Raw genomic sequence first — 14,702 nt, forward strand, 5'->3', positions numbered from 1 at the left:
TCAGGTCGTCTGCCAGGACTCCCTCGCTCTCTTAGCATCTGTTCAATGGTACCTGCTGTCGTGGCTGCAATCTGTACACTTTGCCTTGCCCTGTCACACCCTGCAGAGGCAACTAATGCAGTCACACAACCAGGACAGTGGCTGTGTTGTGCAGCAGTCGCCAGTCAAGGGCAAATGGATCTTGTCTTATGCCAGTCCAGCACCTGAACCACATGGACTCACCATTTGCTCCAAACAGAATAAGCAGTAGAACATGGCTGAAAGTCTTAGTGGAGTGGTCCACAGTAAAAGTCTTTGGGGCACTCCTCAGTAAGGGGGTTCAAAAGGTTAGTCAAGGGCAGCCTTCCTTGCCAGTCCCAGAATTCAGGCGAAAGTGGGTACTGAAGATACTGGAAATCAGAGTCTAGATTAGAGTGGTGCTGGAAAAGCACAGCAACTCAAGCAGAGTCTGAAGGAACAGGAAAATCAACATTTTGGGCAAAAGCCCTTCATCCAGGGTTGTCCAGTCAGCGTGGATTTGCAGTGGGTAATGGTTACTCCTTTGTCTCCATTGTGTCCAGTTGGAGCTAGGTGTGGTACCATCCAGGCAGGCTGGTGCTGTCAGATCAGTTTGCTGGAGAGGGGTGGGGCGAGGTTGTGGTGGCTGGTCGGGAGTGGGGGGGGATATCATCCGGTGTCGGTGTATGTACCTGGCTTGGATGATGACCTAGGACAGTGTGAAGTCTGTGGGTTTGACAGAATTGGAAGGGGAAGGATGTTTAGGATTTCAGTGGCATGTTGACACTGTGACTGAAAGCCACTGGCAGAAGATCAGTCAGTGTCATTACAATCGTGATACATGGTTAGTGCGCAATATCAAGAAGAATATCTGTGCAGGGATTCGCAGTGATGTGGGATAACTGAGTAGACATGTGAGGGAGGTGTTTAAATCTGTAGCCAGTCACTGGACGTTCACATGGGAACAACATTGACTTCCAATACATGACATGTTGAACACACAAATAGGATCCCTACTCCCTGACTGTCCTACGTCATTAACCCTTTTTCTCTGTGTTGCTGTTCCCTGGCACCGTAACCACTAGGTAAACTCCCTGAGATAGATACTCCTCGTCATCCGTGCTGCTGCAGTGTCCAGGAAGTGGTCTTGTCAAAAGTCCCTCCCGCGCCCTTGGTATTCTCATTCACAGACCTTTTGCTGAGGGATACTTAGAAGAATGGCAGCACCTGTAAGACACCAGAGGAAGAAGACATTGCAGTCAGTGCTTAGTGAAAATGTTTGATGTATTCCATGAATTAATGTGAGCATAGCGGTGGAATGATAAGTGTCGAGCCGTGGATGTCTGTGCATCCCGAAACGAGTGGTCCCAGTTTTCTCCTGAAAGGGCAAGTACTCTTGCATCAGAGGGGTAAAGACAAAAATATCTGATTACATTTCTACCCTACCCTACCACCTCCCCCCCCCCCCCCCCCCCCAAATCTGTCCAACATTGCTCTATTTCACTACGTGCTGCGTTTGCCTTAATGACAAAAACAGGATGAATGCATAAGATGAAAGTGTGCAGCGTGGCTGTTGGGATGGTGCGCTTGGGAGAAAGGTATTGAGTTGTTCTGAGGGAGTGAAGAGGCAAGATGGAGAGCATGTTAGGTTATTGGTATTGGGAGGATGAGGGGTAATCGGGGCAAGCGAGGGAAGGTGTTGTATGCAACAATGGGGGGTGGGTGTCAAAGCATGAGCCTTGGGGAGAGGTAAGTTCGATGGTAGAGTGAGTGTGAGGTGATCAGGGGGCAGAGTATGTAACTTATCCTCACAGACCAAAGAAGATCATTGACCTTCTTCCAGCACTCCTGCTCAGCTCTCCTCACCCCAGCAATGGCATTGATCAAGGTAGCACTCCTGACTATGTTGACATGGCCTGGTGGTATGGCCTCCTCTGTCAGTCCTCCGGGAAGTGGACTCATCTCCTCTCCAATCCGCCATCCACATGAACCTCTAAGTCTCTCTCTGACAAGTGTGATGCCAGCCTGCCCTTCTCTGACATCTCTCCTGGCTCCTTCAGTGACTGAGCATGGCAGCTTCTGGATGGCAGTACTCCTCCAGGTGCCTTGCGGGATTTGAAATCAGGCACAGACACAAGGGGAGTTGCTCTTAGGGCAATGTCTGGTGAGTTCCTTTATAAATGGCATGTTGTAAGATGGGCAAAAATGGGCCTGATACTCATCACAAGGGCTGAAACACCAAACAATATGGTGAGTTTGGTAAGATACAGTGAGAAAACTCACTTAGCTTCATGAGGAGAATCACTCCACCAAACTCAATGCAAGTCAAACTCTGACACAAAAGGTGATTTCATTGAAATATATAGGATTGTTATTAGGATTAATGCGGAGAGGATGTTTCCCCATATGGGAGAGTCTAGGACCAGAGGGCAAAGTCGCAGAATAAAGAGATGACAATTTAAAACTGAGATGAGGAATTTCGTCTCTCGGGGTTGAGAGTCTTTGGAAGTCCTTGCCACAGAGAGTTGTGGGAGAGTTGTATGTTTAAGACTTAGATAAATTCTTGGTCAGTAGGGGAATCAAGCATTGGAGGAGAGGGCAGGAAAATGGACACTAGGTGCACTGGATCAGCCACAATCGTATTGAATAGCAGAATAGGTCTGAGGGGCAGAATGCCCTACTCCAGTTTCAATTTCTTATGATCTTGTGATTGCATATGTGTCTATTGAAAAAGGAGCTTTAATGTGGAAACAGGGGTGACCCTTCACTGAAGGGCCCTGAAGAAGGGCTCATGCCCAAAACGTTGATTCTACAGCTCCTTGGATGCTGCCTGACTTGCTGCGCTTTTCCAGCAACACATTTTCAGCTCTGACCTCCAGCATCTGCAGTCTTCACTTTCTCCTAACCCTTCACTGAGGCTTGGGTGCCTGGAAGATTGTTGTAGAGGTAAAAGAGTTGATTTTTTTATCGGTGAGGAGATTGTTACAAATTGTTGTATTATAATAAAGTTGGTGCTTTTTCTTTCATGTAACAACATTTTTATTTGTTTTTATTAGTGTACTTTAGCAATCTTTTATGTATATTGAGCTACTGACCTCGATAGTAAGCAAAAAGAAAATAAAAACTTAACGCCTATCAAATCAGACTTCACTCTGGGATTTGACTGGTCCATCATTACCATCAGCTGGGATGATAATAAATTCCCTCAAAAATGAACCTCTGCAGTTTGTTCCCAATCCTCTTCTGGAAAGTATCTGATGGCTTCTACTAATGAAGTTCATTTCAATAGCCTGTCGCTGATGTTACATTTTAGGGGAAGGGGAGGACACTGTATGCACAATTTAGGGCCTTAGCACCTGTTAAAGGAGCACATTTACAAATTCTGTTCGATAAAAGTTTTGAACTGTTTGAAGGCTTTCCAGTGTTGTGAAGGCTTTCCAGTTAGAAGATGCTATGGGCATTACAGAAAGACTCGCACTCATTTAGACAGACTTAACATGGCCGTGCAATAAGGGCAGGGAATTTATGTAGCTTTATTCTTACAGCTACATTTACAACGACAGTTGATCAGACAAACAGATGATATAAATGGCTATATATTTACAAATGTGAGTCTGTTTGCAATGAAATGTCACCTATGCCATCTGTGTGCCCTCGGAAGGTATTCTTTTTCATTTCCCTCCCCATATGTTTTCTGTGAAGGGCTGTTCTTGGCTGGCAGGGATTGACCTGTTGCACAGCTGGGTTTTAAATATAATGCCAGCAGCACGAATCACAGAAGGTCCTGGTGGTGGCAGGTACATCCACTGCTGGTGAGCACACAATAATGAGCTTGACACCATGGAGATGTGGTGCATACGTATTGAGGCAAACAATGAAGAATTGCATGAATTAACTCACTAGAACTCAGAAAATTTTAATAAAACTCCCTGAAATTGACACTATACCAATTTTTAGTAAACTCCAGCGAAGATTCTGAAATGACACTATGAACACCTATATTCGAATGCTAAATTCATTTGTCTGATAGTCTTCTGTTTATTTGCCTGAGGAATTAATGCACTTAATTTGCCAAAGAACTGTAAGAAAGTTGTGACAATGTTGAGACTGTTAAAATTTGACGGAGAAAATTTCTTTTCCCTCTTATTTTCACAATGTCCAGCCAAGGTATGGGCTTGATTACTTAGCCCAAATTCATGATTAAATGAGATGAAGAAAATTTCCCACAGCAAGTTTGATTTTGATCATTTTTACATTTCATAGGGTTATGTATTTTAGGCTTTTTAGTTAAAGCAAACATTGTTCTGATTTCCAGTGGCCTGAAACCCAATGACCTCCCACAATTGCTTTCCCTGAAATGTTATTTCATTTTCTAAGGCACTTACCATGTACTGTAGAATGTTACAATGGAATCAAATTCTCTATTATGCAGTCCAAGATCTATTTGTTTGGGTTACAAAGGGTTTGCAAACATTTTATTTCACAGACCAGGTGAATGCATGCAGGCTTTATCATTTGCTTTGGTCTGTTTCTTTGTATACCATTCACAACTTTTGCGAGATTGAATAGACTTTTTCCAACAGACATTTCTTCTGGCAACACTCCCAGATTTCAATTTACAAACATTCAGCGCTATTGCACTTCCAGTTCAAAACCTCTATTAAGGGCTCTCATCCATTCTACCAGATGTTATTTATTTCATGCTGTCACATCTGATTTGAAAATGATAACAACGTCCTGAACTCTCTGTTATGGTGTGGTAACTGCGTGAAACATTTTTACCCACCTCAGTTAAGTGGTGGAGTTGATTGCCAGCCCTTTAAGGAAACCTCCCAATTTTTATTTCCATTATACCAGGGAATCAACTGACAGTTGTGCTTGACAGGCAGTCACTCAGTCACTGTCATTGAAAAATAATACATGGAATGGGAGTAAACTTTGGTATATGTACACCAGAAAGCACCTGATATTTGATCCTCACATTGTGCATTTTTTAAAAAACAAACTTCCAAGCATTTTTAAATAAACCAGGGGTGATATTCAGGTCATAGAGTTGTAGAGCTGTACAGCATGGAAACAGACCCTTCAGTCCAACTCATCCATACTGACCAAATATCCATTTACCAACATTTGGCCCATATCCTTCTAAACCCCTTGAATTCTTATACCAAGGTAATTTTGATGAAATCACATTTTGCTTAATGTGAGTTTCTGTAAGATTTTAATTTTGTTTTAGATGTCTCTCAAATAACCTCAAATATAGGCATGTTATTGTTGGAGAAATATTATGAATAGCAATTGGTTTGCATTAGTCTGTTTTAGTCTATAACATTTGATATAGCAATTTTGAATGAGGATTATATGTTAAATGTGTAGGAATGGGATGTGAAACACTATGCTTGTGAAACAGTATCACACAATGATTGATGGTATTTTTCTTCTCTCAGTGTCACAAAAATTGCCCTCAACAAGTTTAGAAGAAAACACTACAATACAGATTACGGCTAATGATCGCACTAATGAATCAGTAATGAGAATGATGCACAATAATTTATGTTATGTCAGGAAAAAAGATCAGAGGCTAAAAGGCTTCTTCTCATTTGTCTCTTTCTTATAATTTAGGAAAATTTCCAATTTACTTTTCCAGCGATTTCACTTTTGTGATAAATTTTGTAAGATCGACTTATTAGCACTTGCTTTCCTAACTCTGTCATACAGCAGTAGCAATTTCCTTTTCTCAATTTGATGACTTGACATATTTTTAGGAAAGATTGTAGATTGCAAAAATCTCTGTGCAATTTCTCATATGGAAAATGCATGTGTGTGCTATTACCAAAGGAGTTAAGTATATAGTATACAGTCAATTATTGTACCTTTCCAAGAGATTACTTTCACCTTTAGAAGCATCAGGTCACAAAATGCTGCTACTTTAACCTGCAATTAGTAACATTCTATATTTTAAGCAGAAGTCTGATGGAGCAATATTCTAGATAATAATTGGTTTGCATCAGTCTGTTTCAGTCTATAACATTTTAAATTCTATTATTTGATGTGTCATTTTTGAATGTGGATTGTACATAAAAAGTGTAGGAATGAGATGTGGAATAATAAACTTATAAAAATTAAGTTTAACATTTAACCTCCTGAAATGTTTTATTCAGAATAACACATCATTAACTGTTATTGTAGAATCTTTGGTACATTAAAGAAATAGTTTTTTTGGTTGTACCAATTGACAATCAAATAAAGAATTACAATTTAAAGACAAACTTAGATTTTTGCACAAATATGTACAATTTTCAAACAGCGCAACAAAGCTAAGCTCAGCAGTATTTCTGATCAGCAAATTTAAAGTTGTGCAATTACGTCCAAGACATATCTACAAAACTGAGAGGCCCCGATGCCCAAAATTAATGCTGCTTTGTGGGCTGAATTTTCAGGATTCCTCAGGGTCTGAATTGGATGTCAGGGGAGGGCGCTGCCTGAAAGAATTTGCATTGTGTGGCATGTGAATATTAAGTTGACAGCCCAGTGCTGACATTTATGAGCAGAGGGTTGAGGTGAGGTGCAGGACAGGACTCACACTCTCCTTCCAATTTAAACAAATTAAAATTATTAAAAACCTTTTTTGTGGAAAGGCGAGAGTAGACTATATAAAGGAGCAGGTGGGTTTTTGAAGTTGTCATTGCTTAGCGGCTATGAGGAGGCAAGTAAACATTGGGGATTCAATCAAGCTTCCACATGTATCATCTCGATCCCATAAAAGGATCAGCAGAGCAAAGGGCACTTGGTAAAGGGTGCCATTTGCATTACACAGATGACAGCCTGAGTGGGCACTTAGTATGCGGTTGTGAGTGCAGATGGGATGCTGCTGGCATTGTGGGGTCAGAAAAGCAAGGGCCAAGTATGAAAGCTGGAGCTGGTACTGGAGGCAGGAATTGTGGAAAACTGGCAGCAATAACAGTCTACACATCTAACAATTCCACATCTTCAAAGCTGGGAGAGACACTTATTATTGTCTCCCAGTATTTGTGTGAAACAATCTTTGTTGCATGACTTTAAATTTTTAATATACAAAGAAAACTTTTTTTTTCTTTTGCATGTAGCTGTAAAACCCACAGATTATCCTACATTAAAACCCTGGTGGACGGACATGGTCATTTTAATCGCAGTGAGTTGTGCCATTCTTGCTTTCCTGGTGATAGCTGTCATTATCTGCTACAAAGCAATAAAAAGGTAAGCTTAATGTTTTCATGTTCTGTGGATAATTTGTCTTTTATGAATGTTTTATTGGTATAATTTGGGTATTTCCTTTTGTCACTATCCCCTTTGTTGTTTCAACAGTCGGTTTCCAAAGAACCAAATCAAAATATAACCTTAATGAATTATAATAAAACTTATTCAATATATCTCCAGTGTGGATTTTACTATTGTAATAGTTGTGACACAATATGCTTATTATTAAGTGTTAAGGAGAACTTATAAAATAAGGTTTTGTAGGTAAGTTTTTTAAAATACTCTGTATTCTTACTTCAGTAAACTCAAGGTGGAATGTTCCCCTCCCTGGTGCAGGAAAGGTGGGAAAATACAACGTGAATGAAGAAATCTCGATACTTGACATTGAGAAAACTTTTCCCAATTTTTCACAAAAATTCAGAATTCACCACTGAGTGACAACTACCTTGGTTCTGTGTGTTTGCATCTCATTAAAATCTTGCCCCATCCATCAGCTGCTTGCAATTCTCTTCTCCTCCACTGAGAAATTAGACAGCACCAATTTTTAATAGACAAGCCAGAGCTAGCACTCATGGCTGCAGCTCACTTGTCCAAGCCACCATGCAGCTGCTTCTTCAGAACAACATCCCTCCATGCTCCATGGCCACCATCCTCCTGAATCGTTCATTAACCCAAGTCAACATTGGCAAACCACATCACCATGCCTGCTGCCAGACCAACCCGCACATCACTTAGGCACTTCAGCACTTTGGAGGTCAGAGACTCATGTAACTTGCATGTTTTTACCAGGTTCCATTTAGGGCATACACACACATCTTATGCACCTGCACAAGATGTGTCTTTGGCTCTTCTGTTGTCATCTTAGAGCTCATTTTACTGTTTACCTGGAGGCTGCTATCCTCTGCATGCTTCACAACTCTCCTTCTGAGTATTGCAGAGTACATATCAAATGTTAAGAGGTTGGAAAATGTACAAAGAGACCTAGGTGTCTTGGTCAATAAGTCCTCAAAGACTAGTATATAGGTGCAGCAAGCTATTAGGAAGGTTACTAGAATGTCAGGCTTTATTGCAAGAAGTTTTGAGTACAGGAGGAGTGAAGTCTTGCATCAAATGTATAAGATCTTGTGGAGACTGCAACTGGGGTACTGTGTACAGTTGTTGTTTCCTTACCTCAGGAAAGATACTATTACCATAGAGAGTGTGATAAAGGTTCACTAGACTTATTCCCAGATGATGGGACAGTACTATGAAGAGGAATTGGGAAAACTGGGTCATTGTTCTCTAGTGTTTTGAAGAGAAAGAGTTGATGCCATTTAAATCTACGAAATGCTTAAAGGGATAAGCAGGATAGATGCAAATAAGGTGTTTCCCTTAGTTGGGTGCAGCGGCTCATGAAGGCAGTTCACCTCCACCTTCCCAAGAGCAACTAGAAATGGGTAATTAGTGCTGGCTCAGCCAATGCTTTCCACATCTCGTGACTGAATAAAAAAAGTGTAAAATTCAATCATTTTGTGCTCACTGCTACTTAGGGGTGTCTTTACTCTGAGGCCATTAGTTAATCCTGTCAAATTGTAAAATACCAAATCTAATTTAGCTTGTTCTCAGCACGTCAGCATGCCTCACCCAGGCTACAACTTGAAAGGGATCAGAAAAGATTTACAAGGATGTTGCCAGAGTTGGAGGATTTGTGCTATAGGGAGAGGTTGAATAGCCTGGGGCTGTTTTCCCTGGAGCGTCGGAGGCTGAGGGGTGACTTATAGGGGTTTACAAAATTATGAGGATAGGATAAAAAGACAAGGTCTTTTCCCTGGGGTCAGGGAGTCCAGAACTAGAGGGCATAGGTTTAGGGTGAGAGGGGAAAGATATAAAAGAGATCTAAGGGGCAAGTTTTTCACGCAGAGGGTGGTACGTATATGGAATGAACTGGTGGTGGAGGAAGTGGTGGAGCCTGGTACAATTGCAGCATTTAAAAGACATCCAAATGGTATATGAATAGGAAGGGTTTGGAGGGATATAGGCTGAATGCTGGCAGGTGGGACTAGATTGGGTTGGGATATTTGGTCAACATGGACGAGTTGGACTGAAGGGTCAGTTTCCGTGCTGTACATCTCTAAGACTTTATAACTGCCAATCTGTTTTATATGTAGATTAATGTCACCTATGATTATTGACCTTTTATCTCAGGCACCCAATATTTTTTATTTTGAGCTGTGTCTAATATTATGAATACTGTTAGAGACTCTGAAGACTATCCCTATTAGTGACCTCTTTCCCTTAATATTCTTCAGCTCCACTAAAACAGAACCTACATTCTGTAGGGTGGACAAAGGCATGGTGAGGCACGGGGGATATCTGAGAGAGTGTGAGAGCTAAGGTGAGGGTGATAGGGGAAAGATTTAAAAGGGATCTAAGGGGCAACCTATTCACACAGAATGAGCTGCCAGAGGAAGTGGTGGAGGCTGGTATAATTACAACATTTAAAAGGCATCTGGATGGGTATATGAATAGGAAGGGTTTGTAGGGATATGGGCCAAGTACTAGCAAATGGGACTCTATTAGGTTAGGATATCTGGTTGGCATGGACGAGTTGGACAGAAGAGTCTGTTTATGTGCTGTACATCTCTATGATTGGAGGACTGATTCCTTGGTTTCTTGTTTTTAATCACAGCTGCAACAAAGTCCCACAGTACTGAGATGGACCCTTAAAACTGTTTGCTTTTGCACCTCACAGCTCCTGTGGGTGCCTCCAAATTCTATTTAGCTAGAGTGAGCCCCATTCCCATTAATACCTGCTCCCACCGGAATGAAAATCCAGTTGCCCAGGGCACTCTCTCCCAAGTCAGACAGAATTCTCCTGACTGTGATTTCGACTTGGGGGAGTGAGGGCCCGATTCCAGAATTTGTAACAGCAGCTCTGATGGATCGGTAGTAATTCACTCTACTGCATTCTATTACAGAATGGAGAATTGTTGACTGATTGATAGTTTTGAATTTCTAGTGGAATGGCACAAAGGGTTATTGATTAGTAGTTAAGTTCCACTAATTCTGAACTTAGCCAGTTATTTTGACATCAAATGAGAGACTGAGAAAATCAGTTTGTGTGTTTGACACTTTCCAAGTGGCAGCAATGTCACTTCTGTCATTTATTTTATTCAGCAGTAAAGTGTAACAGTTATGCTCACCACAGCAATTATCTGCCAAAGAAATATATAACGTTTGGTTTGCACTATGTCGTTTTTGCTCTTCCCATTTAATTAAAATCATTTAGTTCTGTTAATGGTGCAATAATTGACATCAGTAACCTTGAGAGGAGGTTGATTGACTGTTTCAATGGAAATAAAAGGTTTCTAATGGCCAACCTGAAATGCTTGTATTATTCCCAAATGTCTAACACTAAATGTTATAAAAGCAAAGTATTGCAGAGGTTAGAGATTGGAAATAAAAGTAGAAAGTGCTGGAGAAACTCAGGCCTAGCAGCAGCTATAGAGGAAGAAACAAAGTTATTGCTTTGGAACCAACATGACACTTGTTCAGAACTGAGGGTGGCTGGAAAATTATAATTTCTATGCTTTTTATAAAGGGGAAGGAGGAGCAAGTGGAAGGGATGGTGAGGGTGCACAAAGTGAATAGGAAAAGCCACAAAGAGTGCTTATGATAGCAGAGGGAGGGTAGATGCAGAGTAGGTGTTAATGGGAGATTTGAATAGTAGAAAGTAGGTTAGCTCTGTTAAGACCAAACCATTGTGAACAAGGTGGGGTGAGTGTAAGTAAAATGAAGGGAATCGCTCATGATATGAAGTTTTTGAACTCAGTTTTAGGTTCCTGAAGTCTGTGGAGTGTCTAAGTGGAAAATGAGATGCTGTTCCTCTAGCTTGCATTGCTGAAACACTGCGGCAGGCCCAACACAGAAATTCTAACACGACAACAAGATGAAAACCGAAAGAACTGTGGATGCTGTAAATCAGAAAGAAAAAACATAAATTGCTGGAAAAGCCCAGCAGGTCTGGCAGCACCTGTGGAGAGAAATCAGTTTCGGGTCAAGTGACCCTTCCTCCGAACTTCAGTAGTCTATCAGTCCCCCAACAGTCACTGTTCTGTAGAAACTCCCACTAATCATGAGATAGTGAGAGCAAACAAGGATCTGCATTAATCTTAATGTGATGTTATGCACTTTGGTAGAAAGAGTCGAAGAGCTGAATACTATTTAAATAGAGCACAACTGCAGAAAGCTGTAGCACAGAAGGATTGGAGGTCCCTGTGCATGCATCACAATAACTAGCATCAAAGTTCAGCAGGTAAAGGGAAAGCAAATGGACTGTTGGCTTTATTTCAAAGAGATTGGTGAATGAAAATAGGAAAGACCTGCTATAACTGTACAAAGCATGAGTCAGACCACAGCTGAAGAACTGTAAACAGTTTTTGTCCTTAACTAAGGAAAAACCGTATTTCAACTTGAGGCAATCCAGAGAAGGTTCACTGTTATCTTGGGCATGGAGATATTTTCTTCTAAGAAGTTGAGTAGACTAGGCTCATACTCATTGGAGTTTTGAAGAAGAGAGGAGACCTTATTGAAACATAGAAGGTTCTTAAGGGTCTTGACAGGGTAGATGCAGGCAGATTGGCTTCACTTGTGGGAAAGCAACTTCAGTACATAGAGAAATAGCCAGACAGCCAATTAAAAGGTATTGTGACCAATCTCACACAAAAATAACCCCTGTTGGTTAAAATATACTAACATCAAAATAAGTTATTTGCATTGAACCTGAAATTGTGGTCTAAGGTGCCCCAGACTGGTTGGGTTCAGAGTTTCGCAAATTGAAAATCCCATTCTGACCCTCCTCAAATTGATTAAGATTAAAGAGTAAAAACAGAAAATGATGGAAATGCACAGAGTTAACCTTTCAGGCCATGATCTTTCATTAGAACAGTGTCAGTTCACAACTTGAAACATCAACCTGGCTTCCCTCCCTACAGATTTCACAAGACCCTACTGTGTATTTCCTGGATTTTAGGTTGTTACAGGTTTGTGTCATCTGCAAGTATTATGATTTTAGATATTTCAAGGCGTGCTCATAATTTTGCTGGAAATGCTTAGAATATCACAAACATTGGCAGAGAAAAGTTTGCTGTACACTTATTAAAGCTGTGGCTCCAATTTGGTATCACAAAGGTGCAATTAACAGGATTAATACATAGTGGCAAGGTTTCATTATGCAGCGCTTAGTAAAATAACCTATAAATACACGAAAAGTCACTTTGTGTACTTCAGAGGGTAAACTGTAAGAAACAACAGTTGTCCCTTTTATGAAGATAATTATGCCATAAAGGTAGTTTAGAGCTGCTGCGAATCTCCACCAGCTGGGATGTAGTAGTAATTGAACCCATTAGTTTAATAGCACAACAGAAACAATTAAACTTTGAGAATTAATCAGCTGAGGTGCGATCCATGCTTGTTTCTAGAGTGTGACAATAACCATGTTAGGTTGCATATTTGACAAAACATGCATTTTCTACCATTCATTGGGTGAATGATATTTTCTAGTATTTATTGGCATCGCTGCTAAGTATTTCCTTTCCATCCTTATAACCAGCCAGTCATTTTGTGCTAAGCATTACCAATACAAACATAATAGTTCCAGAGTTTATTAATTGAATTTTAAACCTGTGGCTCTGTTGGGATTGTAATTTAGGACTATGGCTCACTTGCTGAGTAACATGACTGCTATGCTATCCCAAACCAAAATACTTGAAGCACATACAAACACATTGTAAACAACTGGAGCTACAAGATGAGTTGGACCAGCACATGTCATTCTTAGTTTCTACTAGTATTCCCTGCTAGGTGTGGTTGACTTTTATGTGCACTCAAAAATGGCTAAGCAAGTCACTCAGTTCAAGGGCAATAAATTATGCCCTTTAAATGACACTTCCATCCACAGAAGTACTTTTGTTGGCACATGACCTGTCCTAACAGAACCATCAGTACAGTATCCTGTTTATTCCAGTTGGGCAGCCATGGACAGCATTGTTTGGGTTTGAGCTTAAGGGTGCTTCCTGAAAGTTGAAATGCTGTAGCAGCCCTCCACGATGACAAACATCTCAGTATTCACTACAACTGAAACTGGAAAGGCTGGGCCCTTCTTACACCAGTGCAGTGTTGGTGCAGCCAATTCCTAATGTGCAAATTCGATGCAGAATAAGATTGCAAAGGCCCACTCCTTACTATATCTTTGACTTTCTTTCCTGCTGCAGAGTCATTGGAAGTACTGTGTGGTAAGAAGATAACCAAAGCTTTTATTTGCTTGACCTTTGGAATGAGTGGTGTGGATTTGAAAAGGTTCTGAATGAAAACTTGCTCCCACTCATGGGGCTACACTTACAGTTCCTGATCAGCAATGGTATGACAAGGATAGTGATTAGAGGTTGCAAACAAAAGAAGAGATTGCAGAGGGGCAGAGGGAGAATGCTCAGTTCTACATGAATATATGTAGAAAGGCTTAACAGACATTCAATTCTTCAATGTATAATTTCAGTTACATCACACTGCAAATTTTTGCTATAAATTCTGTGTTACGATCGAGCCCTCCATAATCACCTGATGAAGGAGCGTCGCTCCGAAAGCTAGTGTGCTTCCAATTAAACCTGTTGGACTATAACCTGGTGTTGTGTGATTTTTAACTTTGTACACCCCAGTTCAACACCGGCAACTCCGAATCATTAATAATCCTTGAAATGGTGGTCGCGATGAGCAATCATCATGGACTTCTGCAGTTTATGTAGTGAAGGTACTCACACATTACTGTTCGGTAGGAAATATCAGGGTTTTGACTGGGTCACAGTGAACAAACTGTGGTATTGCTACATGACTGGCTCATGAGCAACATGATACCATTCCCGTGCGTCATCTGCCCTTGATGCGGAGGAGCTGGTGTTTTTCTGGGTGTACAAAAGTAAAAATCTCACAACACCAGATTATGGTTCGACAGGTTTATTTAGAAGCACTAGCTTTCATAGTGCTGCTCCTTCATCAGGTGGTTGTGCAGCATAAAACCATAAGATGCAGAATTTATAGCAAAAGATTAGTGTTATGCAACTGAAATGATATATTGAACAAACCCGGATTATTGTTAAGTCTTTCATCTTTTAGAATGGGCTGCAGGTTTTGCTTCATTAATATGTAAATCTCAGAACTTCTTTTAAACCACCTTCTCAAGGTAACTTAAGGTTTTATAACAAAGGTGACATCTCAGCTCAGACAGTGCATTAAAGGTGTGAGGTCAGAGGCTGTCTGTATCCCAGAGTGTCGACATGGATAACACCATTACCCATGGACCCACTATGTATGCAGCAGGTACACATGTGACTCAGCCAACGTTGTCTATCTCATACACTGCAGGCAAGGATGCCCTGAGGAATGGTACATTGGCGTGACCAAGCAGCTGCTACAACAACGGATGAATGGACACCGCA

General features: G+C 40.9%; 1 protein-coding gene across 5 annotated transcripts in view; it reads left to right on the forward strand.

Moving 5' to 3' along the window:
* The window catches only part of LOC122553432 (proline-rich membrane anchor 1), a 165,883-nt gene that overhangs the window by 54,801 nt on the left and 96,380 nt on the right, over positions 1 to 14,702 (forward strand). For all 5 annotated transcript variants that reach the window (XR_015757850.1, XR_006312711.2, XM_087989680.1 and 2 more), the window contains exon 3: positions 7,104 to 7,233. Coding sequence is in view for 3 of the 5 variants with exons in the window: in XM_087989680.1 (XP_087845806.1) it covers positions 7,104 to 7,233 (130 nt within the window). In the remaining 2 variants the exon portion in view is untranslated. The remainder of the gene's footprint in view (positions 1 to 7,103; positions 7,234 to 14,702) is intronic.

This window comes from Chiloscyllium plagiosum, unplaced genomic scaffold (genome assembly GCF_037043375.1).
Source record: "Chiloscyllium plagiosum isolate Xiang-an unplaced genomic scaffold, Cpla_swu_hap1 HiC_scaffold_8, whole genome shotgun sequence".
Classification (NCBI taxonomy): domain Eukaryota; kingdom Metazoa; phylum Chordata; class Chondrichthyes; order Orectolobiformes; family Hemiscylliidae; genus Chiloscyllium; species Chiloscyllium plagiosum.